General features: G+C 37.0%; 1 protein-coding gene across 1 annotated transcript in view; it reads right to left on the bottom strand.

Moving 5' to 3' along the window:
• WDR64 (WD repeat domain 64) overlaps positions 1-25307 on the bottom strand; it is a 67468-nt gene that overhangs the window by 4358 nt on the left and 37803 nt on the right. Inside the window, exons 13-26 of the mRNA XM_085055573.1 lie at positions 19670-19796; positions 17250-17398; positions 16073-16196; positions 14596-14765; positions 12951-13127; positions 11595-11725; positions 10240-10317; positions 8494-8566; positions 7032-7074; positions 5618-5751; positions 4096-4201; positions 2350-2411; positions 1836-1945; positions 890-1075 (exon numbers count right to left, since the gene is read on the bottom strand). Coding sequence (XP_084911699.1) covers positions 890-1075; positions 1836-1945; positions 2350-2411; positions 4096-4201; positions 5618-5751; positions 7032-7074; positions 8494-8566; positions 10240-10317; positions 11595-11725; positions 12951-13127; positions 14596-14765; positions 16073-16196; positions 17250-17398; positions 19670-19796 — 1670 coding nt within the window. The remainder of the gene's footprint in view (positions 1-889; positions 1076-1835; positions 1946-2349; positions 2412-4095; positions 4202-5617; positions 5752-7031; positions 7075-8493; positions 8567-10239; positions 10318-11594; positions 11726-12950; positions 13128-14595; positions 14766-16072; positions 16197-17249; positions 17399-19669; positions 19797-25307) is intronic.

Here is a 25307-nt window from a genome sequence, read left to right as displayed (position 1 = left end):
CTTTAGAGATTTTCCATTTTCCCAAAGTGCTTTGGTTGAAAGGCAGCCTAAGAATGGACATGGTATATGAAACCTTACCACTAAAGAGTGCATGACTTTTTAAGCCTTGAAGTGATTTTTTTTCCAGTTTTGGATTGCTTTATTACTTAAGACACTGTGTGAATTGTCTCTGAAGATCCCTTCTTCAATATTTACGTTAACTTGGTCAATCCACTAATTAATGAACCAGAGAGCTCCAGGACTAGAAAGGGAGGGACTAAAGGGCCAAGGCTTCTCTGACTTGACTTGTAACTAACCCATATCCCTTGAGAACTCTATGAAGAAGAAAAGCTCAACACTGCTATTGAACACACATTTGTGCCAGTTTCAAAATGTCATGATCTGTGAATTCATTACCCATGTATGTGAATGTATCCATAACATCCCAACAACTTTAAGATGACCATTTTTTAAACTGAAAGATTAAATTTGGTTTATTCTTCTAGAAAGACTTGTATTTCACTTGAAACCATTCACTTTAAGCTTTTTCAATAAATTTTTGGAGATCCCAGAAATATAACAGCTGTTGGAATTTGAAAGGTAATAGGCTGCTAACCTGAACAGCATATATAATATACCACCTCTAATTAGGCTAAAAGCTGAGACAAGTATCTGGTGATCACTATTACTAAGTTCAAACCTTCAGCATCACCTAATCCTGACTGTCACCAAGTCATAAAAACTTAAAAGATTCATCCATACTGGGTCAAAAACCATCTTTAACAAAGATTTTTTCGGAATAACGCATAGTACTAATTTTTTTCTGACCTTAAGATGAAAAGTGTTTTTAAAACATATTTTCAAAACTGTTCCCCCAATTATACATGTATGTAAATGCATGAGTTCTTACTTGTCTTTGTCCAGCATGAGAGGATATTGAACTTCCTTCTTTTTCATATGTTTGCTCTCCCCTTTAATTATAGCAGGAAAGTCTTTAACATCAGAAGGCAAAATCAGCCGAGTGGTATCTGATAAGTCAAACTTCCTGGCTTGTCCAAAGTAACCAAAATAGTATCCAGTCCTGGCATGCCAAAGCCTATAGACACAGTAAAAGCAGTGCCAGAGGACAGAAAAGAAAAATGGATATTTTTAGAAGTGGAACAAAGTGAGAAAATATCTACGTACATTATCAAATTCTGCAGCACTGTTCTAGAGTTTGGTATGCTATTAATAAAAAACATCAACGAGATTGTTTTTATAATTTAAATAATTTGAGATTAAAAAAATTCAGAAGGCCGTTGTAAAAAACAGATAACAAACAGTTCATATTTGTATTTATGAAACTGAGGAGTAAATGTACCAAAGTCCTGAATTGTCCCTGTAGTACAGTGCTGCCACCAGAGCAGGATCTACACAAAATTTCTTCGTTGAAACTTCCAGAAAACCAAAAGAAACCACCTTAAAATATACTTGTTAACCAAGAAGGAATTATAGTTGCCTATGAAATATCATCAAGCTTCCATGGTCTAATTGCATACACATTGATTAGATGCCATGCTTAGGATCTATGTCAATTTAACAAATGTTGAAAGCTAAAATAGGATTAGAGCAGGAGGCAATTTTTAAAATAAAGTAGCCACTACCTACACATTCAAAGTAAAGCAAGGACTGAAAGAAAATTACAGTCTGCAAAAGCTCTGGCTTCCCAAGAAGTGTTGCATTAAAACCAGCTCTTTTGGGTGCAGAACAGAAAATGCACACAGTGTTTTATTTTATTTAAGTTCTAGCCTATATACAAGTGCAGCAAGAAATAAACTGACTTGTCATAGCAGTAGGACGTGTTAGTAATTTTATACCTGACTGAACCATCAATGGATGCTGTTCCTACCACATTTTTCTCCTCTTCAATAAATAAGTCAACCACTTCAGTAGCATGTGCCCTCCAGCAGGCCTCCTCCTTTATTATCTGAGGGTAAAAAGGCAACATAACCACATCTGAGGCAGTTCTGTATCCCTCCACAGTTGCTAGCTTAGTTGATTTATCAGCATGTCTTTCTGAAAATTAGAAGAGGTGAAAAAAATCCCCCCATGAAACAGCCTGCAAATGGCACGTGGTAGAAATACCACTGAGGGGACATGGATAAATTAATTCTTAACATACTTTCTTTGAACACAATGAAATAATGCTAACACCATTTTACTTATGTTTTTTTTTTTTTTTTTCACGGCATCAAGTTATTATTTCAAGCACAAAACAAGATCTTACTATGCAGAAAACATTTTTATCCCTGTAGAGCTCTGAATTAATTTTTTTTCTGTTTGTCAGGGTATACTGTTCAAATTAAGAAGATCTGAGAGATATTTCCTTACATTTTTTTTATTTTGTGAATCTTCTAAGAATGAGGCAATGTTCCAGCGAATAATATATCCCTCTGTTTAAGAAAGGAGAAAGCAAAACATCAGTAAGTTTCATTAGTGCTACCCCTTCACTTGTTGCTGCCATTTACTCTCAGTAGCCACTGGGCAGGATGAAGCAGAGAACACAGGCCAGTTAGTTCACAGTGAATATAACAATCTTCTTGTCAAGCATTGAGTAGAAATAATGGACTGTTAATTAATATGCAAAGAAACACATATGCTAGTTGTGAGCAATGTGTCATTAACTGGATAGGTTTGAAATGGAAGTAAGGCAAAGCTTTTTTTTAAATTATAGGAGTGAGAAATAAGAGTCATCTTGTCAAGACAGCTGTCTATTGCGCAGCTGAGGTATGAGGGCTTCCTGGGGATTACACTGATTTTCAATCCTGGTAAAATGGACAAAGTTTAATTAATTGCATATATAATAAATTCCTAATGATTTACAACCTTTTAGTGTGCTCATCTGAAACTAGAATCAAAGAACAGCTTTCTTTATCACCCACAGCTGCTCAGTTTCCTGCCTAGGCTCCCCCTTTTCTGATGAAGTTGCATCTTATTTCTCATTTCTACTACAAGACAGAGGAATATTTTGTGTAATTCTAACTTTCATACCAGTCACATCTGATTTCTAGGACTGTACATTTGCAAGCAAGCGAGAAGGCAGGCAGAGAAGTTGACCTTTTCCTAACAAAGAAAAATCTGTAGCAGGAAAAGGAAACTGGTAGCAGCACTGCAGATAAAAAAGGAGAATGTGGAAAGCATGAAAAGCAAATACACAGTGACAAAAACACAAAAAGGCAAAGGGAGAGTATCAAATGAATAGGTAATAGAGTGGATACTTTTCCACAATTAAAATCCTGTTAATTAAAATCATGTTTGTTGCATGCTGCCTTTCTGAAGTCATTTACTCATTTGCATCAGAGAGGAGTGGAAACTCCTCATCATTTTCAGTACAAAAGTCAAACTATTGCTCAATTTTAAAACAAATGGGGAAAAAAAATCCCTTGCTCTATCCAATTTCTGACAACATAGGAGCAGGAAACTGGCAGAAAACAGTTCTACTATGTATTTTAAAAGAAAAGTGACACATTATGACAGACACAGAAATGGAAAATTGCCAGAGTGGTTCTAAAGGTTTGAAGAAGAATCAGACGGCAGATAAACTTTTGAACACTCTGCCAAAGGAAAGCCAGATTTCATGTGAAATTAAAACTCTAGCAATGAGTTCCTAGCATAGAAAAGTGCTTTTCCTACATAGCAGTGAACTGCTGAAGCCATTACTGCGCACTCTATCAGTGTTCAAATCACAACTCTTGGTACAGCCCAACCTACAACTTTTTATTTAGTATTATTACCATGGAACTGAAATTTTTGCTTGGTCTTAGCAGTAATCTATGCCTTTGGGATAATTTTTGTAATTTAGATGGAAAGTATATGCAGGGCATGTGAATGATGAAAACATCATCATTCTGTAATGTCTTCCATGAAAACAATTCTACTGATAACACTATAACACTAAGCCTTAATCTACCATCCTTTTATAAAACAAAACACCGTTTACAAATATTTCATTATAGCTTTGATGGAAAAATCTGGCAGCATTTGGACCTCCGTTTCCACATTTCTGGCACATTTACGGCATGATATTTGCTTGTCCTACTGACTGTCCTGAAGTGAATGACTAACATGTTTACTCACCTTTGCTGCCTGCCAAAAGAATTTTAGTGAAGATGTCTGTACACAGTGCTGTCAGAGGACCTGAGGGATGTTCTGAAAATGGCAAAAGTTCTTGCATTACATTTCCCTAAAACAAACAAACAAACAAACAAACAATTAAACCCCACATATTTATCTTGCAATAACTCCATTTAAAATATTAATGCATCAGAATTTGAATGCCATTGATTTTATCTATTCAACATTACTGAGCTCATATCTATTCAGAAATACAACTTCTGCTAAGAAGTTATATTCCTAAATCTACCGAATGATGAAGATAGCTGTAGTGTATTCTACTGGATTGCTGTATCTTGTATATCAAAAAGACAAGCTATTTAATTCTTCAGGCAGGTCAGTGTAGTTGTACCTACCCCTGCTTCACCACTTACCCCTCATTTGCTATGGAATAACATCAGTATGCCCCTCATTTGCTATTGAAATGTTGTTTTTTGCTGCAAATTGGTCCAGGATGTCTCCTTCACCAACTTGTTCTATTTTTCAAGTAAGCACCAGTAGACTTTCTCCATTATTGCCTCTTCAGGACTGCGAGGATGTGAGGGAGAATGTCTTGCTGATAAGGAGATTCTTATTTTGTCATCCATGTAATGATGATGACAATCATTCCAGTGATGCCACCACTGGCATATGAAATTGGAGATTCCTATAGGAATCTAAGCACACTAATGTATCAACTATGAAGAAAACAAAACCCAACAAAGCTCACATCTACTATACTTGGATACATTTACCATCATTTTCTATTTTTGCATAAAACATCTGCAAGGCTACCTCACTTTCTTTCTGAAAAATCCTCCCCATGACTTGCTTTAGCTGGGATTCCTCTTAAAGCCTTACTTGGCTGACCTAATATGATCACAGTCTGCCACAATGACAAGTATTACCAATCAACCAACCATATCATGGTACTTTCCCTTCTTGCTGCATTTACTTTGTATAAACACATAAACATGTTTAGAGTAACATTTTCTGGAATAGAGTCTTATGGATCTGAGGTGGTATGACAAATAAGCCTTTGCCATCTGGTTGCATGACTGGCTTTTCAAGCTCATAACAGTTGTAGACATTATGGTTTAGGACACTAATCTCTCCTGGTTTGTAACCCTACTAGTGCTAGCTGGCACTAGTAGAATTCTCCAGACATATTTCTCCTCTTCTGAGAGTAGGACACTCTGCCTTGCCTATCACCCTTTCTTAGAAGGTATATGTTGTGGATGAAAAATCAAATTCTATACTTTCACATAAATTTAGAGCCAGTTTGTTACAATTATTTCAAATAATATTTCTTTGTTTTTCACTTGCCATAAAGCCCTGCTACAGTTACTAAAGCAGAACTAATTTGTATCCATGGAAGAAAGTGACAACCAAAAGATGCAATAAGTATCTGCTGCTGCAATTGCTAGTTAAAAAGCAATTTCCGAAAGATTAGTGAAATTATCTTCGCAATGTTCCAGTCCCTTCCCAAAGACATTCAGTTGGCTACCTGAATACTCCATAGGCGGATACAGCCACTTTCATGAGCAGATGCCAGTATTGGTGATTTTCCTGCTCTAGCCTTTAACAACTGTACATTCATCTTCAGATTTTGGGGGTCCTTAGAGCTAGTTGTTTCTTCTGCTTTGGAACACAAATGATCATATATTTTCTCAGAAAGTTTTACTATTGCTTTTCAATGCACAGAAATTACATAACACTAGAAAAAGAATTAAATTTGAAAATAAACTCCATCATCAAGATGGCATTACTCTAAAAGCATTAGAGGTATGGATAAAGACAACTGAAAAGAAATTGGAACAATCTTCATTATCTTATCTAAACCAGCCAGAACTTTTGCTTTGTGATGCAGGGGAACCTTATTTAGAAGAGAGCCATAGATTTTACAGAAACTGCAAGCACAAGTGACAGTGGAGGAGTGCAGGATAGTGGTCATCAGCATAGATGCCAGGCAGATGTGCAGCCTCTGCATGAAGCTTTTGGAGATAACTGTGAATTCAGCAATGAAGTTTAATAACTAAATGACATTTAACAATGCTGGAATCATAGATTTCTATTCTTACTTCTCCAGTTGAAAACTTCTGCTAAATGCAAAGTGGTGGTCACAGAGAACCTTTTTGAGTTTCTACTGTGACTTTTCCAGAGCTGGAGATGCTAGCAGGTCCCATGAAGGTCCATGAATGGATATTCAGTGGATGCAAGACCTAACATGACTGTCCATTTCATTGGGCAGCTTGTCCTAAGCCAAAAGGCTTAGGAATATTCTGGTTTTAGGGCATGCTTCCTTTGCCAAATAAATTGATCTTAAATCCATATTGCAGATCAAATTTCTTGTTATTGGGGAATTTTGCTTTCCAGCAGAGAATTTCTAAGGGATTCAGAAGAATCTAGACAATTTACTTCTTGCAAATTCACCCTCTCATTTGCACAGCTTTAACTCTTAAGCACTTGGGTCACTCTTGATCATGACTTTTTAAGGACATAATGAAGATTTTTATTTCTAAAATTTCACCTAGTTTTGAATCTTTTGTCTGTAAGGCCATTTACTGATGCTCGACTCAAGTTGGGTATACCTATACTATTTCAGTAATTCATTGCTTGAATATTTATGTAGAATAAAAGTGTGTATAGTTGACATTCCCAAACTCTGAAAGTGTCACCATGTCTACTTGGATAAAACAGCAATTAAGGTCTTGTGTATCCTGCATCCTGGCCTGGCTTTTGGGAAATAACTGCAAATCAGGAGGGAGCAGAAGATGATGAGATCCCATATTCATATACCAAAGGCATCCCAATTATTCTAAAGACAGTTTGCCAAACAAACTCACAAACTCAGTTTCTACAATAATCTGGGCGGAACTCGTTGATGAACAACAAAAAGAATGAAAAATATATTTCTATACCTGTTTTTATTTCAGTATTAGTTTCATTACTTTCCACATTTTCCTAAAAGCAAGGAATAAAATGTAAGAGAATTAGAAAGCAGAATTTGGGGGTAAATACAGAACAGGTCACAGTTCTTGAAATTATTTTAAGAACTTATGTTGGAGGATTCAAATATTCCTCCAATTTCTGCTGAGTATAAACAATTTTTTTAAGAGAATCAAAATAACAGATGAACAAATCACAAGGGAAATTAATGGCAATTGACGAGCATCTTAAATGCAAATTTGGCTGAATATCCTTAATTTCTTAAGACAAGCAAAGTCAGGAATTTACAGTCATGTGAATGTAACCTAGATCTTTGAGAGTTTTGTCCAGAACATGCATATGAGTTACTGCCTTGAGCAAAAGATAACAAAGTGTATAAATACCAATAACATTTAGTCATGTCTGCATTTTCAGTAAGAGAATTGTGACAATCCCTCATTTTTGACTCATGACATAGGTTTCATGAGCATCCCCAAGGCTGAAAGTAATTGGGATACTGACCTCAAAAATTGCCAAGTCAAATAAGGCAGGAAAAACTGCAGCCATGAGTGTTTGAGGTATCTCAGGAGCAGGCAAGTCACTTCAATCTCATCCTACATATTGATATGTAAGGCTTGATGTGTGGGATTTTCAGGATCTTTTTTAAAGCTACAAATCACTGTCCATTTTGTTATTCTAATGACAACACAGCACAGTGTATTTGATAGTTTAATTTGCAGATGGCAGTTAAGCTAGTGTCTGCTTGGGAATCTTTCCAAATGCAACATTCTGCTGAAACAACATACTGGTAAGCATCTGACAGGTAACAAGATTTCCCCCTTTTTGCCTACTTACTTTTTGTTGCTCTGCAAGTATGGCATGTGCTTCTGGCATAGAATGGCTAAAAATGTCACAACACCCATAATACTATCCTCAGCAAAAATATACAGATTGAGAAACTACCACATTGATGGTAAAAAAAGAAAAAAGAAAAAAGAAAAAAAAAAGAAAAAAAAGAAAAAAAAAAGATACTTTTATTTGAAAGAATGTATCCAAGCAAGTGCGGCCGCAATGTAGAAGAGGTTCAGCTATTATTCAAGTACTTAATGATTTGTCTATTTACCTTCCCCCCTTGAATCCTTCTATACCCCCATTTAGAAGTCAGAATTGCTAGTGCTAAGCATCTGACAAACACTTCGATAGTCAGCTAGTCCATGTGTCACAGAGCCAGGTGACTGTCAGTGTATTCTTAATTCACCACCTTAGTCAGTTTAACAAAGTTAAACAAAGTTCATTTCTTACTAATTCTTGATATTTAGTTTTTTGGGTGCTGTTATGGAGGGATTTTAGTAAGCTACAGTATTTTAAAACCAAAAAGAAAACAGAAATTTGTTTTGAGTGCTACCAAATCCATCAAACCACCATACCTACCTCATCTAGGACCAAAGAGCTTACCTTGTTCTCTGGAGTGGCAGTGGCATCAGCATCATTCCTCATAGTAGTAGTAGGGGACAGAGAACTTCTCTCCCTGTGTGAAAGAAAACATTGAAGATCACTGACATTTTCGAAGATACCATTTGATACCTGGAAATCAACATCACCCAGAATTAAAAAGCATAATAAAATAGTGCTTAAATTGATTAGACTGATTAGACTAAGGGCTGACGGTTTTATATATTTTTTTAAGTAACTAGGCAATATTTGCATATTAAACAGCCAACCTATCCTGGCAGGAGTTTTGAGCAAATGAAATCCATAGTAAATTCAAAGTAACATACATATTCATCCTTAAGATGTGAAAGGGAAAAAATCAGTGCAGGCAGTGGCTGGTTCCCTTTTGTTTTACACAGTGTTTTGCTCTGCAAACAGCCCTCATTTAATTCTAGAAACTTCTTTTCAATCTGTTATGAAAATTTTCAGAAATGGGATTTTGTGGAAGAAAATAAGGGGAAAAAATGGATGTGATCTTCAGTGGTTTTGTTTCTCAGTCAAGAAAAGTTCTGACTGTGCTAATAAGTGAATCCTGCCACATAACTCACACCAATGTCACAGCTCCGTTTTTCCACAAGAGCATTTGGGATAGTTAGAAACTATGCAGCTGGGGTAGTCCACTTAAATTTGGGCAAATGGCCATAATCACAATTTTCAGTGTTCAATTTTACAGATTTGATATCATGCTTAAACATCTGTGTATGTGTGTGTGTGTGTGTGTGTGTATGATCACAGTCAAATTTATCCAGATATCTTCCCAGTAAATATAAAACATCCCAAGACCTTATGATTTTTAAAGTCATTGTAGAATACTCCTGCTTAAACATAGTAAAAATGTTTCCTGATTTATAAAAAAATTCTGGTTATGAATTTTAATCACTCCTTTCTTTTATTTAGCTAGGCTTTCTTACACTAATCATTAAGTTATAGTATCAAAAAGAGAATTTAATTTCAGTTAAGTAGCACTGATATGTACATTTAGGGGTGTAGCATAAATTAGTGATTTTAAAGCAACATAAGACCATAAACCAGCTTTATGGTTCACAAGAGCAAAAAAGCTGTCTAATTGCTAAAAACGTAAAGCTGCATAAGTAGTCAAGCCATAGTGAGTCCTTTTGGATATGTTGCCTTGCATATCCATTGGAAGACAGGTGTTTCTGAAGTGATGTGTAGGTGCAATGCCTTTCTCTAAAAATGAGCATATTTGGCTAAAATTCTCTTTTTCATCCAACATTACAATCCATGGAAGCTTCTAATTTGTTTTAAGAGGAAACTTGTGGCTACACACTTTGATGTGCTTATCTCTGCTGAGGGTATCTAATAGCAGGAGGATTTTATCAGGTTTAAAATAAAGAAAAAACCTGCTGCCACACAATTATCTCACAGAGACAGAAGAAGCTATGGTACACTGGAAAACTGATACCTGGGAAAAGCTAACTTCTTTTGAATTCTTCAACAGAATTGAGACTTATGAGTACATTTAAAGGAAAAAAGGATAGTTGAGTGGAAAAAAGAACATATGTGCTTTGACAAACCTTACAAAACTTTAAGGATGGGAAAGTTAATTAACTGGATGGACTTGAATTGATTAAATACAAATAAAGTCTCAAATTAAATAAGCTATCTTGGACAAACATTACATCATTTTACTGCAGCAAAATTCCAAGTGATTGTGCCTGTCCCCAAGGAAGATAAAATGCACAGAATTACCTGGAAGAGAAAATACTATGAATAAGGAATAATACGTCATTGACTCCAGAGCCCTGGCTGTCTTCATTACTTTTACGCCTGAAAATAAAGATATTTGTACAGGATATGTCAGATAGGTTGTGTATTGTTCCAGAAAATGTTTCAGATTTAACTTCTTAATAAAAAAATTAACTTTTCATTTCCCAGAATGCATGTCACCAGAAGTTTTAGACAGTTTTTCAGAATCAGTTTATCTGTTATGATGGATTAAAGTCAGTGAAGAAGACATACAGAATATGCCTGTGCCAGGAAAAACAGGCACGTGATGGAATGATGAAAATTTCATTCAGCCAAATATTTTCTTGAGAATTGGTATTTAAGAAGTGAAGTATCTTATGTTGAAGTTAACTAGCTAAGTTATTGGTAGCAAAGTATCTTTTTCCTGTCACTAAATCATGTGAACCCTGGGTACTCTACCTAAAAAGCATTGACTTTCTTGTTTTCCATGCATCCATATGAACTGGCTGCCTCATATATGGGGAAGCAAATGCAAAGGAAGATCCAGTATGTGAACTGCAGTGAAGTTTTGATTATTTTCCATAGTACAGAAAACTCGGCTCACTTTCTCACAAATGTGCCAATTTTACACATGGAGGATGAAGTGAAACTATTGGGTAGGATAGTTAAATATTGATTTTGTGTGGTCTTAAAAGACATGTATTCCTTTCCTAACACAGGAATACTGCCATGTTGGTCCACTCAGTCTAACCAGAGATTTTGCCATTGTTATGAACCAGCTAAATGGGCATAAGAATATCTGGGACCATCCTATGCTCACTCTTTGCCACTTTCTCTGAAAGATTTTTACTCTCAAACCTCCAAAACCACATCAATTTTTTCCTCATTGAATGTGACTACTAGTCTTCTGGGTACGGACAGTGATAGAGATGTTGATAATGTAGAACATCTGCCATTATCATCTGAAGTAGCATTATTTCCAAATGTCCTCCCAAACACAAAACTTCCAAAATAAGGACATTTCTACAGCTCAGTAGAAGACTCTAGTCAATGACCAGAGTGATTTATATAGTGATAGTTTCCTTCAGTGGCAGTGCTAAGTTACGCTAAAACACTCTTTCTAGTTTTATCATCCCTTCCCCAAATGACTCACTTGATCACTCCTCCTGGAACCTGCAATGTCAGGACTAGATAGCAAAGTAATTTGAATTGGCAGGGAGGAGGGCCCACATAAATTGCTACTTTAATTCCTGCTTGTAAATCACCCTTTATATTTGGGCCTACTGGAATTTCCAGTATGCCATTTGAAAAGTTTATATGACATATTGGAGATCAAAAGGCATGAAAGCAATACTTACATGCATTTCACAGAGGCAGTTTCAAAATCCCACAGATTTATTTCACCATTTGCACTTCCTGTAGCTATCAATCTGCATTCTTCTTCTTTTAAAGCATCAAAACACCTAATTTCCACAGAAGATAGAAAAGTCTACAAAGAAGATTAAAAGAGAAATTTGAGTCAGAGCTAGAGTAAGACACTATGGACAGTGACTTGTTTTAACTGTTAATCTAACAAAATGCCTAAATTGACAGTGTCTACAACAACTGCATATTGGATGCTACTTTAATACCATTGCATTTGAGCTACACAGAAGCACCACAGGGAAGCAGGGAGTGATAGTATTGGGAGACTCCCTGTTGCAGAGGGCAGGGGCCTCCAGCCTGACCTGCTGTTTACAGCATAGTTGCAATTTGAGCATGTGAAAACAGGGGTAAGGGCTGAAGATTAATCAAAAGTAGGTATCTGTGGAGACACTCTAATCCAGTTAAAGGAAGAAGTCACTGAAGAGAGCTATAATGACCTTTCCATAAACATCATCCACATCTGTTACAAAGTTGGTGAAATTTTACAAGACAGGGCTTAAGTCTTGTGGACTATCCAAGTTAAATTGAACCATAAATTGAAACATAAATTTGACATTTTATTTTACCCAAGCACTGTGAAGAGAAAATGGAATCCCTCTGATACTCAGCTTGATCCTTACGTGCCACTATTCCTAAAGATCAGCCTAGCTATAGTAAGAAAGACATCTCATTTCTAGAAGTGTTTATATGTGAACTTCAACTTACTACCGTATTGTATAGGAATGTGAAGTGTATATTCAGAGCAACTCCTTAATTATGGTGATAACCACACAGTGGACTTTTAGAGAGATATAGCCCTTAGAAACAGTCACTTTCTTACATGATTCATTTTGTGTATTTATTTCAGCATACTGAAAAGTTTGGAATCACAGATTCATTGAAGGTATAAGGTTGGAGGGTGTCGCTAGCCGCTAGCAGAGAAAAAGACCCGGATTCTCAGCGTGGCATAGAAAAGAGAGATTTATTATTTTGATTCCAACTTATATAGACTTTTCAGAGGTCACCCAGATTGGTCAATCAGAAACCTCCCCCTAGGCCTGACTGGCCAGGCCTGAACTGTCCAAATCTCAAGACACTGTTTTAATACCATCCAAACTTTATCTTTGTTTATAAAACACAGGAGAAAATTCTCATGGGAAAGGTCTGTGCTAGCCACAGGAAGGGACCACAGTGGGTAATAATTATTTGGTTCTTGTCCTGTTACCAAAACATTAAATCCTTGAGGGCACAGTCAACATTTTACTTTCCAATCTTCTGTAAATGACGTGAAATTTTGAAGTGTTTCTCACCTCTGTATCATTTTTCATCGTGCTGGTGTTACACAGAAGCCGAATCTCCGGGAAAAAATTTTGTGTTTCTAAGGCGCTAGGCTTCAGTGACAGATACGCAACTGGATTCCTTCGTGGAAATGGCACTATCTCAGGAAGCATCCATGTGACAGATAGATCTGTTTGAGCTGAGTCACCCTATTAAAATAACTGACTTAACGAGAGAGGAAGGAAAGGATTTCCCTATTCATAAAGAATTATAGCAAGTGTATATCAAAAGCTTGTTTGCTGTGACAAATTACAAAAACTGTTACAGGTATTAACTAGCATATGCCTAAACTGCAAATTGAGGCTTCATCCAGAGATATTCCAGCTCACCTTAGATTACCTGCTATATGTTAGAAGATGTGCAGCTGCAGAGTTCAGAGCAATTGATTTTACTCAGTTTAACTACCTCCTTAAAGTAAGTTGTCTCTTTAGTTATAGCTGCTTATTTCATTAACATTGTTACTCAATTTCATATCTACCAAAACATCCAAAAAACATTGTTACTCAATTTCATATATATCAAAACATCCAAAAGTGATGGTTGTTCCAGTTGTGTGAGAAGAGAAGCCACAGCTCAGCTGTAGCCCTGACCCACTGATTCCTCCCCATCGTGCCTAGAGGCCTCTGGGAGTTACTTTGATTTTTTTTTCCAACTATAACAAATTCACTTCAGTATCTAGCTCCTGCTCTAATATGGATATTTCTGTCCATTTTGAGAAGCATTACTAAAAATCAGCTCCTTAGGTTTGCTACTGTTTTCGCAGATGTCTTGAGCTGCAGAATGAAGCAGTAATTAACATTTTAGTAAATCTTACACTATTGAGTTTATCAATCAAGAAATACCTGTAGGAAAGGACTAACAATTGAGAAATCTGTGATAGAGTCCTGCAAAGGATGAACTGTTCTGGGCCTATACTTCATTTTACCTTGCTAACTACTGTATTTAGAGCCTTCTAAAAAGCTACTAATAAAAACAACCTGTATTTCTAATTATCGCAGAAATGTTTGTGGAAAAATGTAGTTCTGCAAGTATGTGAAACAGTATTAATGTACTTAGCTTCGAAAAGACTTGGAGGAGATTCAACTCCTCACCAATCTGTTTATCAAGAGAAACATTTACATCATTTACAGTTAATTGATTGTCTTAACAATTTCAGTAATAGTACTGAGGAGCAAGTGGTGTTATGTAATATTTAAAAAAAGTCTGAATAACAAAAGCAAACCTTGTATAAAGCAGCTTTTCATTAGCAGGAAATGAAACAATCTTTTCACCAAAATATTATCCTTAGATGCTCTTTAAATAGACTAAACACCACCTGTAGTAACAACCACAATTTTAGTTAATTTAAAGGATGTGTAACTACTGAAACCTCAATCACAAAAAAAAGCAAACTCAAGAAAAAAATTATGAGAATGCTGAAAACTAGCAATGGACTAATAAACATTTTAACACTAGATGAAAGGCAGAAAGCTAATTTGATTACATTGAAAAAGTAGATTTTTCCTTGACAATTTCTGCAAGTCTATTGACTAATTAATAAAAAAGTCCTATTTTATCTCATAAATGAGGGGCTACCAAATGAAATTAGGGGGTAGAAAAGAAGCATATTTGAAAAACCTGAATGATTTTCAGCTTCCCTCTCTGCTGCAAAACAATAAGGGCATGTTGATCCTCATCAGCCTTCAGATATACTATCTTCAGCACACGATGCTCATCTTCGCTGTGTTGCACTAAAGGCAAGGCTTTAACTTCTTGCCCACTTTCAAAATCCCAAATTTTCACTGTTCCTACACAGGGATGACAAAAGTGTAGGAAAGAGAATGACATTTTAGCAATAACCTGTGCAGAAAATTCAGAAGGTTAAATAGGATCAAATAGGGAAAAAAGAAAAATAGAGAAAATCTAATTTGAGGTCAAGAGCTAGGTCACTGGTGTTTCAAAAATTCTAACAGTGTGTGTTTCTTAGCAAAGCAGCTGTAGGGACAAAAAAACTTACCGGAAAACATCACTACCCTCTCAATTTTCCCACCTTTTTTCTGTGTCTGTTTTTTTGTGCAGCTCAGGATAAAAGACCTCTGCTTATCTTACTTCTTACAGTTTCTGAATAACATTATCAGGGAGCAATCAGAGTGTGGGCTATCCAGCAGAAGACTTTGGGCTCTGAGCTACAGCAGTGAGAAGAGAGATCTGGTCGCTGGATTAATCCCAGAGAGCTGGTAGGTAGAAGGAGCTACGGAATTCTCTTAAGTAAAGCAATTAACTACATGTGACTTCCCTTTTGTAAGAATTGACAACATTCACCCTCTGTTGTGCTCTTAAGACCCTTAAGGGGTTCAGTCTCTGCTCCCAAGTAGAAACAAGAAATATTAGACATTATGCTGCGTGGAATAAGCTGCCATCTCTTCATGTGAGGCAGCTTCATATGTTTTATATATTTTAATAATTCAGGTGTGTACTCTTGAACATTTTAATGAAAGAAAAATTATTCTTTCACATTAACAGATTATAAAATTATAAAAGCTTCCTGCACAATTCAGTGTGGACTTTTGTATTGGAGAGGTTTTGTCACATCACCTAAAACTCATGAACCTTAATAACAGACATGAAAAACACAGGAAATACATATATATCTCTCTATATATATCTATATATATATCTTTTGGTGTTCAGTGACTGCAGACACTATAAAAGTGAGTTCAGAGACTATAAAATTCAAAAACTACCATTCTTCATCTGCAGCCACTTAGTTACAGATCTAGGTCCTAAGTCTTATGAGGAAACAACTTTTCAGACCAAGAGCTTTGAAGACAGTCTCTCAAAGAGCAACAGGTTAAAAAAGAACCAGAGCCCAGGCAGCCAAAAATCATCTTTCTGTGAACCACCCATCAAATAGAACCCAACCAAGACACACATCCCCCCTGTGTCTGTGTCTGTGTGTGTGTGTGAGACAGCTGTGCAACCAACCAAAATGAATTCTGTCAACGATACAGTCAAGAGGAAGAGTTGTCTGCTAATGTAATATGCCATTAAAAAAAAAGGTAATAAAAAGTAATAAAGTTAAAAAAAAAGATTAGTAATTATTTAATTGCTTTACCATCACATGCCCCAGTAGCAAGATAAACCCCATTTTTTTCAAGGGTTGCACAGGTCACCTCAGTATTCAGCCCATGTGCACCTTCTAGTTGATATATTTGAGATCCTGTTTCTAGGTCCCAGACCTGAGAAAATAATAAGATAGGTATTTTTAGTACATCGTCTAAAACTGGTCACACAATGTGCTCTACTGTAATAAGAGAAATTACTGCCAATAGCAAATTTTCACATCCTATGATGTCTGTTTCACATCTCTGTAACACCTCTGTTACAATAGCACACTACCTTGTTCTTTTACTGAAACACTAGTGCATTTTCCCTGAAAATGTCCCTCTCTCTAGGGAAACCACTCAGACAAGGGGAGGCTCTATTTCTTATGTACGCTATGATAAAGACCCTTGTTAAGTCAGAGATACTGACATTAAATATAATGAGTTTTTACCATGCAAAATCAAAGAAACCGAACTAGAAAGAACTGAGGTATAGTTTCTGTGCCGAATATAGAAATGACGTTTTTCATAAACATTTGGTCCAAAAACGTAGAAACAACTATCTCTGATAATTATCTAACCCTTTTAAAATTTAAGCAACACCTTATAATGAAATACCAGTACAAAATTTGGTCCCTGTAGTGGGATAGCTCAGATTCAACTGGATTTATGATGTAGCCACTGATTTCATATGTACTGTCTGGATCTGATTTTTTTTTCAGCATTGAGTGCCCCAAATTACCTTGATTGTAATGGTTTTATAGCCATTGTGGTCTAAGGAAGGCAGGGCTTACAGTAAGAAATAACATCTTTATGGGGAGTATAAACTCAAGAAACCATTACACAAACAGACCTTTCTCCACAGGAATGCCACACATCACCAACTGACCCAATAAAAGATGCTAACTATCCCTACAGATTTTGCCATCTACTGTACCAACAGTTGGTGAAAACTACAGGTTCTCAATACCTCTGATGGTCATTGCTGCACTGCTGAAAAGAAAAGTTGGATCAATTGAACCCAAGCAGGGTTTATAGCTATCACTTCTCTGGACCTCAAAAATAGCCACAAAAACAACATTTCAAATAAAAAACACTAATAAATTATCAAATTTACTGATAACTTATTCAGAATAAAAAAGCAGAAACTTTTATTTTTCAGTATAAAGGGTGACAACTCACGCTCACCTTCAGTATTGACTCAGTGCAAATGCTGAGAATCTGGTGTAAAGCCTTGTTATAAATCAGAACATTGAGGCTTTTCTCATGTGTCTGAGGCAATTCTTTTGAATCTTGTATCACATTAGCTAGGGGATAAATATCAATGACATCTGAACCTGCACAAGGTGAGAGAAGTGAGAATATATACATTTTGTGCATAATTACACTTCCTGGAAAGAAAAGGATTTTATCTAAATCATAGGGTTCAAATGAGTTCTTCTGAAGGGGATAGGGAATACTGTCTGTTTTTTGAGAATACCTGTTCTCTGAAGCAGAAAACATTCACATATGGTCCCCAGAAAGCACCAGTCAAACAATGGCTAAGGATTTACCTGTCTTAAGCAATCCCCCGCCCACCTCTGATGGGATTGACATTCTGCCTGCAAATTAGTAGAAGCTGTAAATCCCTCAGTCCCAGAGTTGGTTGGCATGAAATGGAATGAACCCAAATACATAAAACTTGAATTGGGAGATATATCACTCAAAGAAATTCTGGTATCTGCTTTCTTAGATATAAAGCAATTCAATCTGCAGGCAATGATGATGTCTTTCCAGTACCTTCCTTCATACAGCACTGCAGGTCTGAATGGTGTTTCCCAAACACCTTTCAGTGCTCTTGGATCAGAGGGATTGCAAAGACAGAGGCAGAAGGGGAAGATAAGACAAAAGAAAGGACAAGGTCTGTACAGTGCTCTCAAGCCAGACTGCACATGCAGACTCCCACTGCAGCTCCAGTATCCCTGCCCCAGCATCCATGCCGATCTACCAGCAGAGGAACAGCAGGGAGTACACAGCAAAGGAGGAAATTGCCTAACCCTTGGCATAAGTCCAGGCACAGAGGTCAGCAGCTTGGAAACAGGCACAGAAGGAAAGCTGAGGCAATATTTAAATGAAGCATGAAGGTGAGCTGTGATTTATGAATGTTTGTGAATTACTAAGTGAAAATCTCCTCTGTAAAGCCAGGTACATAGCAATGAGAATTTATTTGCTCACATATAGGCTCAGCCTCTTGCCCTCTTCAGGGAGAAGGAGATATTCACCTAGGCTTTTAATGGAATCATTAACAGAACCCAGGACCAGATTTTACAAATATTTAGGCACTTATAGAACCATTGTTTATAAGGGCAAAGTTACCTCTTTTTGTCAAGGATTGACCTGTATAAATTCCCTCCATTGCTAAGCTTTGAAAATCTCACTATCATAAATTTGAAATGAAGATATTATCTCTATCCTTCAGTAATTAAAAGATTCAGTAGAAACCACCAGGCCACTGAAAACAAAATATTTCACATTCATCTTCTCAGATCTGACAAGCTTTGTGCCTTGTTCCTAATCCATGGACAGAAAAAATTGTCTCCAAAGAAAATTACCTTATTTGCCTGGTACATCTCAGGTCTCTATAGCCCCACAACAAGTTCAAAACTGTCTTTTTTGTGACTACATCTCTGGGGCAGACAAACCCTTCTGGTTTCAAGAGTCTTTGCCTTAGATATTAAAGGCTAACACCCTTAGTGACAACTGCGAAGCTCTGGTCCCTCAGAGATTCTGTGATACAGAGTCAGGAAATGTCACTGTTGAGCAGCTAGCAGAGTAATGAAGGCACCAGTTCTCAGTGGCAAGAAGGAATGACCTTTATTGTTTTGATTTCATCATATATATAGAGTTTTCAAAAGTCACCCAGATTGGTCAGTCAGAAGCCTTCCCCCAGGCCTGATTGGCCAGGCCTGCACTGTCCAAGTTCTGGGACACTGTTCCAACAACATCCAAACTTTATCTTTATTTATAAAACACAAGAAGAATTCCCGTGGGAAAAACCTGTGCTAGCCACAAGGAAAGAGAGCCCAGAAACCCCAGGTTGAGTTCCCACAGTATTTTATTCCTAATCAGTTGGGCAATGTGTTGACACCTCATATTGCAGGGCTGTCTGTAGCTACTGAGTTAAATAAGGAGTTTGAATATATTTGTGAGAACTCCACAGAGATTATATGCTGCTGTTTTCATCTCCATATGGGAGGTGGCTGCTAGAGGAATAGTTAAGGGGAGATCAGTAGATTAGTAGCTTTCAAGAAACGACAAGTCTAGAACAATATCTGCAGTTTAGTTTTGCTATGGGAGGCTCACCTTGCCTTCAGAGAAGCCTTTCTCATTTCTTTTGGTGCCTGCTGCTAATTCCCATGCTGCATATTTTCATGCCATTTTCAATATTGAAATTAGCACCATATATAAAACACTTTAAAACAGTTTTAATATGCAAATACCCTTGTCTCCCAGTATTCTATATATTCTCACATACCTTATTCCTGTACTCAACTTCAGTTATAGGTAATCATAAAGGAAATTGGATTCTAGGAGAGGGGGCATGCTCTCATACACCTGCAATAACATACCCATGAAAAGCATGCCGTCATCATTGTCAAATACCATGGGAAAGCTGTTCATCTCTTCAGGACTCCCTTGACCTTCATGGAAGACCTGCAGTGGTGAAAGGGTCTGTATATCCCACACTCTAAAAACCTAGAGGAGGAGAGAGGGGAGAACATCTAGTACTGTAGCCTGACTGGATTTTCAATTACTTTTTGTTTCTTTGACAGTAATATTATAGCCTCCAATGAAATTTACATTGTTAAGTGTGAGACACCCCAAAATAAGCAAGATAAATATCAAAGGTATCTTCATCCCCATTTTACTAAGGGTTAAAAGCACAGAAGGGCTGGATTTTGTAGTCATGAACTGAGATGTCCCCAGCAGAACCAGATCTCATGAAAACTGCTTCTACCCCTTAATGACAAGATGTCTCCATTTTGTGTCATACTTTTCTGTCACATACAAATAAATGCCACTTGCTTAAAAACTTGTATTTGAGCTGGACTATGAAATGGTGTGCAACAGTACAAAGATAAATTTCAGGGGACTCTTGATAAAGGAATTTCTGAAATCTTTGACTGACAGCAGATGTTGGACCAAATCAGAATCAGAGCACATCACAGAAGTATTATTTTTATGCATATAAAGTTCTTGGCCCCTTCAGAAGGAAGTGCTATTGATTACAGTTGAGGTACCATCCTGTAAGGGGCATTAGATGTATTTAGATGTATATGTTCTTACTTTCAGGTTCAATGGAAAACACAGCATCTGCTGTAAACTCTTGAATAATTATATTTTAACAGCACTTATTCATCCTGCTTGATCAAAAGCTGTGTTGAACTTACTGCTATCCCATGCAAACTATTTTTAATACTTCAAGAAATCATGATTTAACTTCTAAGATCCCATGGCCTTTAGTGTGACGTATTTCTCTGCAAGATAATTTTACTATGCTCTCAAAAGTAATTCTCTCATCACATCTGCCTGCAATTCTTATTCAGCTGCCAAAACTGTGGTGAGTCTTATATAGGCATTTGTGCAAGTTATTTGTATTCATTCAATTGTGCTATTATTGTGGCTGCATTTTTAATTGGGATTGTAATACAAAGACACATGTTGGTACAACATCAATACTTTCATCAACACTCTGAATGTTGTGGGCCTGGACAGAAGTCACAACCTGATTTAAAAGGATGTTACAGTGGATCCATCAGAATTCTGAAAAGGAAGAAAAGGAACAGATACATCAATCAATGTTTAAACAAATCACCTTTGGCACCAGAGAGAAATGCATACATGCGTGTTTCAGAATGTTAAGTAGAAGAAAAATTCACCTTTATATTTTGTTTGTTTTCAGGAAAATTCAAAAAGAAAGGACTCTAAAGAACTTTTTACTGAGAATAAATTTTCTCTGAGATAAATTTTCTCTGTGTCAAAAGAACCATGTCCATCACATTCCCCTGATTTACTTCTGATTACATTTCAGAGTTCACTCAGACATGCACTTTCTAAAGCATACAAAAAGCACAACAGTCATTGAGACGCCTTGAAACAGAAAATCCACTTTAATAGGAAAAATTATTAAACTCTTCAACCAGCTGAACAGTTGACCAGCAAAAACAGAAAAAAGGAGTGGTGACGAGAGTTGAGAAAGTTAAGGCAGTATTGCAGGTGGCATTCCAAGCTCAATTCTGCTCACAATTTGAGCATGTAAAAACAGGTGTAGGAGCTGAAAATTAATTAAAAGTAGGTCTCTGTGGAGATACTACAGTCATGTGAAAACAATAAGTCACTGAACCAAGACATAATAACCTTTCCACCAACCACTCAGATCTGTTACAGTGTTTGTGAAATTACACAAAACAAAAATGAAGAAAGGTAATAATAGTCTAATGGGCCATTCAAGTTAAATTGGTCAACAAATGAGACATGGATTTGACATAGTATCAAAGCAATAAAAAGAGAGGATGTTTTTATAGCACAAGTGAATATACGTAAGAGCTTCCTGCGCTATTTCTTCCTGCATGTTCAGCTGTTAAGGCCAGCACCACATTAAGAAAATGCAGTCACTTAAAGTGACAGCAAAAACCTAGATAAATCACAGCATTCATAAATCTCTTCCCTGCCTTATGGCTGCCTTCTTTTCCCAGCCTGTGGGCAGGGATGGGGAGATTACATAAACCACTGTTCCACATGAGTAACTCCCACACACGGCATCACCAGTGTGGCCGCAAGATACAATGCCAGTGCTGCTCATCTGCTTCAGCACACAGGACTGTGCATGAATCCATGCATGAAGAGAGGCAACAAAAGGCATGCTTATTTAGAAATTAGGAGGTGACTAGGGGGAGTTGCCTTAGGAGTGTTTTGTTAATACTAACTTTACTGTCCTACTTAGGTATTGAAGAATTTCCCACAGCAGCCTGAGAAATACCAGGAATCCCTGAAAACCTCTGAGAGCATATTCTTTATGGCAAAGTGCTTTTAGACTGTGTCTTCTGAAATCACAAAACATAGACTATAAACAAGCAAACCAAACATATTAGGGAAGAGAAGGTATGTGGAAATAAAGTGCTTCAAGTGCTATTGGAAGCAACCCACTGTTTGAACCATAGAGGAAAAGCTGAGCTGTACTTCCAGCAACATTATATCAACAATAGTAACTTACATTAATGAGAAATTTGGTTCAGTTTAGTTGTTAGCAGAATTGGCCTTGACCCACAGACAGACTTTTTTAAGAGTTAGCAGAGCAGAGATTCTTGCATGTGTTCACATAATGTGACCAGCCTTCCTCACACAGTCAGTAGCTGGCACATAGAGGCATTCAGGGAATGCACACTGCAACTCTTTCCTATCTCTGCTGCAACAGCCTCAGAAAACTACTCTGTTACCTTCTCCAGGACTGAAGTCTGGATCAGTTCTCTCTGTTCTAGGGTGCTCTTCTTGCATAATTTATTTTTCAACCCAATGGCAAAATCACACAGTTGCAGACAGAATTTCCCCAGACACTAATAAAAATTTGGAATGAAATCCCCCCCAGAATTCAGTGGGAGTTCTTGCCACAGAGATCCCTTCAGAACCTTCTGTCCCTTAAAAAATTCAAATGTCTACATTTGCATTCACAAACACTTTTCTGTCAAGCACCAACTTCCTTCAAGCCTTAAAACTCAGAACATAGAAAAAAGTCTGAATAATCTTTTCCATTGGCTCTAAAGCCCATGTTTTATGATCATGTAAAACCAGCAACATACCTGTCTTCTATATTTCTTAATATACTCAAAGACTGACAGAGAGCAAAAGATTCATCTTAACAACTAAAATGTGAAGAGCAGAGGGAAATAGAAAAAAGATGGGATATAGGGCCAGAAAAAATTGGTAAATAAAATTTTTATATGCTGTCAGTACAATAAAGTTCAGGCTTGGGAACACTTATCTCCTGTTGGCTTTTTATGATGATGCTACTGTGGAAAACATGCTTTGACTCTGGAAGAAGCAAACCCTGTTCTTTCCAGCTGTAATTAACAGAGATAGATAAGGACTCAAGAAGTTCAGGTTTCGCTCCCCCCCCCGCCTCCAAACATAATCCCTTCAAATTACTGCTAGCTAAAAATAAGAAAGTGACTTTAAAACACTGTTTTTCAGGAAATATCTCAACAACTCTCCAGAGAAAACAGTAACTTTATTTTAGTTCTTACAAAGTCTCACATTCTGTTCATACCTTTTGTAAGTTAAAGAATACTGTTTTCTGAAGAAGTCAACTTTCCTCAGTTTTACAGAATGGTGATGCTGCAAGTCTTTAAAATAACTTATGCAGAAACCACTTATGCAGGAAAATCCAAAATCCAACCACTCTTGCAGCAGAAAGAAGTTGCACTAGCCACAGCATTCACTGTAAGCATAGACAGGAAGAGTATACAACAGTTGAAGTTGATTTTTTGTTGAAGTGTTTAGTTTATCTGCTCCTATTTGCTACACTGTTCACCTGTTTGAGAGGGTCATTGAAGGCTCCATGGTCTAAGTGAAAAAATTCACAAATTCATACAGAATGTCTGAGGCCTCAAAGACAAAAATCACCAGGCATGAATGTCAAACTGCAATTCTGCTTGCTGTGTTATTTAATAGAGTAAGTTATCTGCAGAGAGTGCCTATATGTGTCTTGTGATCCCTGAAGGTGATTCTGCAAAGTGCTACAACTCCCTGTCACAGTCAGAAGACTTAGGAACAAATTGATGTCAATGGGATTACTTGTGAGGTTAAGGCAAGGAGGATTTAGCTCTAATCATATTAATGCAATGTGGTGCAGCAGACAATACTATAACTACTGCCTTATTGAGATAGCAGCTTGACAAAGTTCAAAATTACAAGCGTTTCAATTCACCTCCTCAGAGAATACCATTAAGCTGGCAGTATATAAAATTACTTACTTTTCCCAGACATGAAGGGATGCTGGAAAGAAATCAAACTGTTGTATGCAATAGTGACTCTAATTACACAGTAATGAGCCTGAAGTATATTTACTGGGTGCTGCTATTGAGCGTGTAAACGCTCTGCATGTCTTGTCTCTGTACTGTGCGCAGGTTGTGCTGACAACAGACATACCTGATCCCTACTGTAAAGACAAAATAACACTCAACACTTCTGGAGAACAGTTTCAGTGGACAGGTAGATGGTGTAGGGGTCAGAAACAGGAAGCTAGAGGTGTAGGACAGAGGTGGCTGCCCATGGATACCTGAAGCAGAAGAGTTAAAAACCAGTCAATCCTCCTGTCAATCTTCAACCAGTCTTAGAATGATTATCTCACCTTAGACATTGTCTTTGAAGTAATTTTACTTTTTCGTGGAATAACAACTGCTGTGGTTGGAAGGGACCTCTGCAGATCACCTTGTCTAACACCATGGTTCAAGTGAGGCCACATAAAACAGGGCCATCTCCAGATGGATTTAAAGTATCTCCAGGTATTGGAGATTCCACAACCACTCTGGCACCCTGTGTCAGTGCTTGGTCTCCCTCACAGTAATAGAAGTGTTTCCTGATTCAGACAGAATCTCCTGTGTTTCAGTTTTCATTGTCTTTTTTCTGGTCACTGGGTACCACTAAAAAGATCCTGGTACCATCTTCTTTACACCCTCCCTTCCAAAGTTTATATACATGGATTAGATATCCCTTGAGACTTCTGTAGGCTAATTTTGTAGTGTGGTGGGTTTTTTTTTTGTGGACTACCTAAGGCACAGAGTAATTTGAATATTTGGAAATGGGACAGGAAATAACAGGAAATTTGGTATCTTACATGAAAAGTCTGAAGAATATTCAATGTTATTGAAGGATTATGCAATATAAGAGGAGAATAAAATTATTAATATCTGGGAGAAACAAGTAAATCTAAGAGAATAAAGCACAGCAGTAAGAGAACTTTTGGTTTCAAAGCTGAATACAAAATATGTATCTGATATAGATGTGGACACATAATTTTTGTGAAGGATGACTGGAGCAGATTTCCCAAATGCCTCTTTTTCACATTATCTAGATTAAATTTAATATTGTTGATATACAGTACATTCCAGTAGCAGCCACGATTAGAGATGGTTTGACATAAATTAAGCAGTGTGTTTCCAGCTGAGTTGCTCTCATTTTTCAGGAAGACAAATGACTGTACTATAAACA

Source organism: Lichenostomus cassidix, chromosome 3 (genome assembly GCF_008360975.1).
Source record: "Lichenostomus cassidix isolate B80296 chromosome 3, HeHo_3.0, whole genome shotgun sequence".
Taxonomy (NCBI): domain Eukaryota; kingdom Metazoa; phylum Chordata; class Aves; order Passeriformes; family Meliphagidae; genus Lichenostomus; species Lichenostomus cassidix.
The sequence above is the reverse complement of the archived record's forward strand: the minus strand, read 5'-3'. Positions and strand labels throughout refer to the sequence as shown.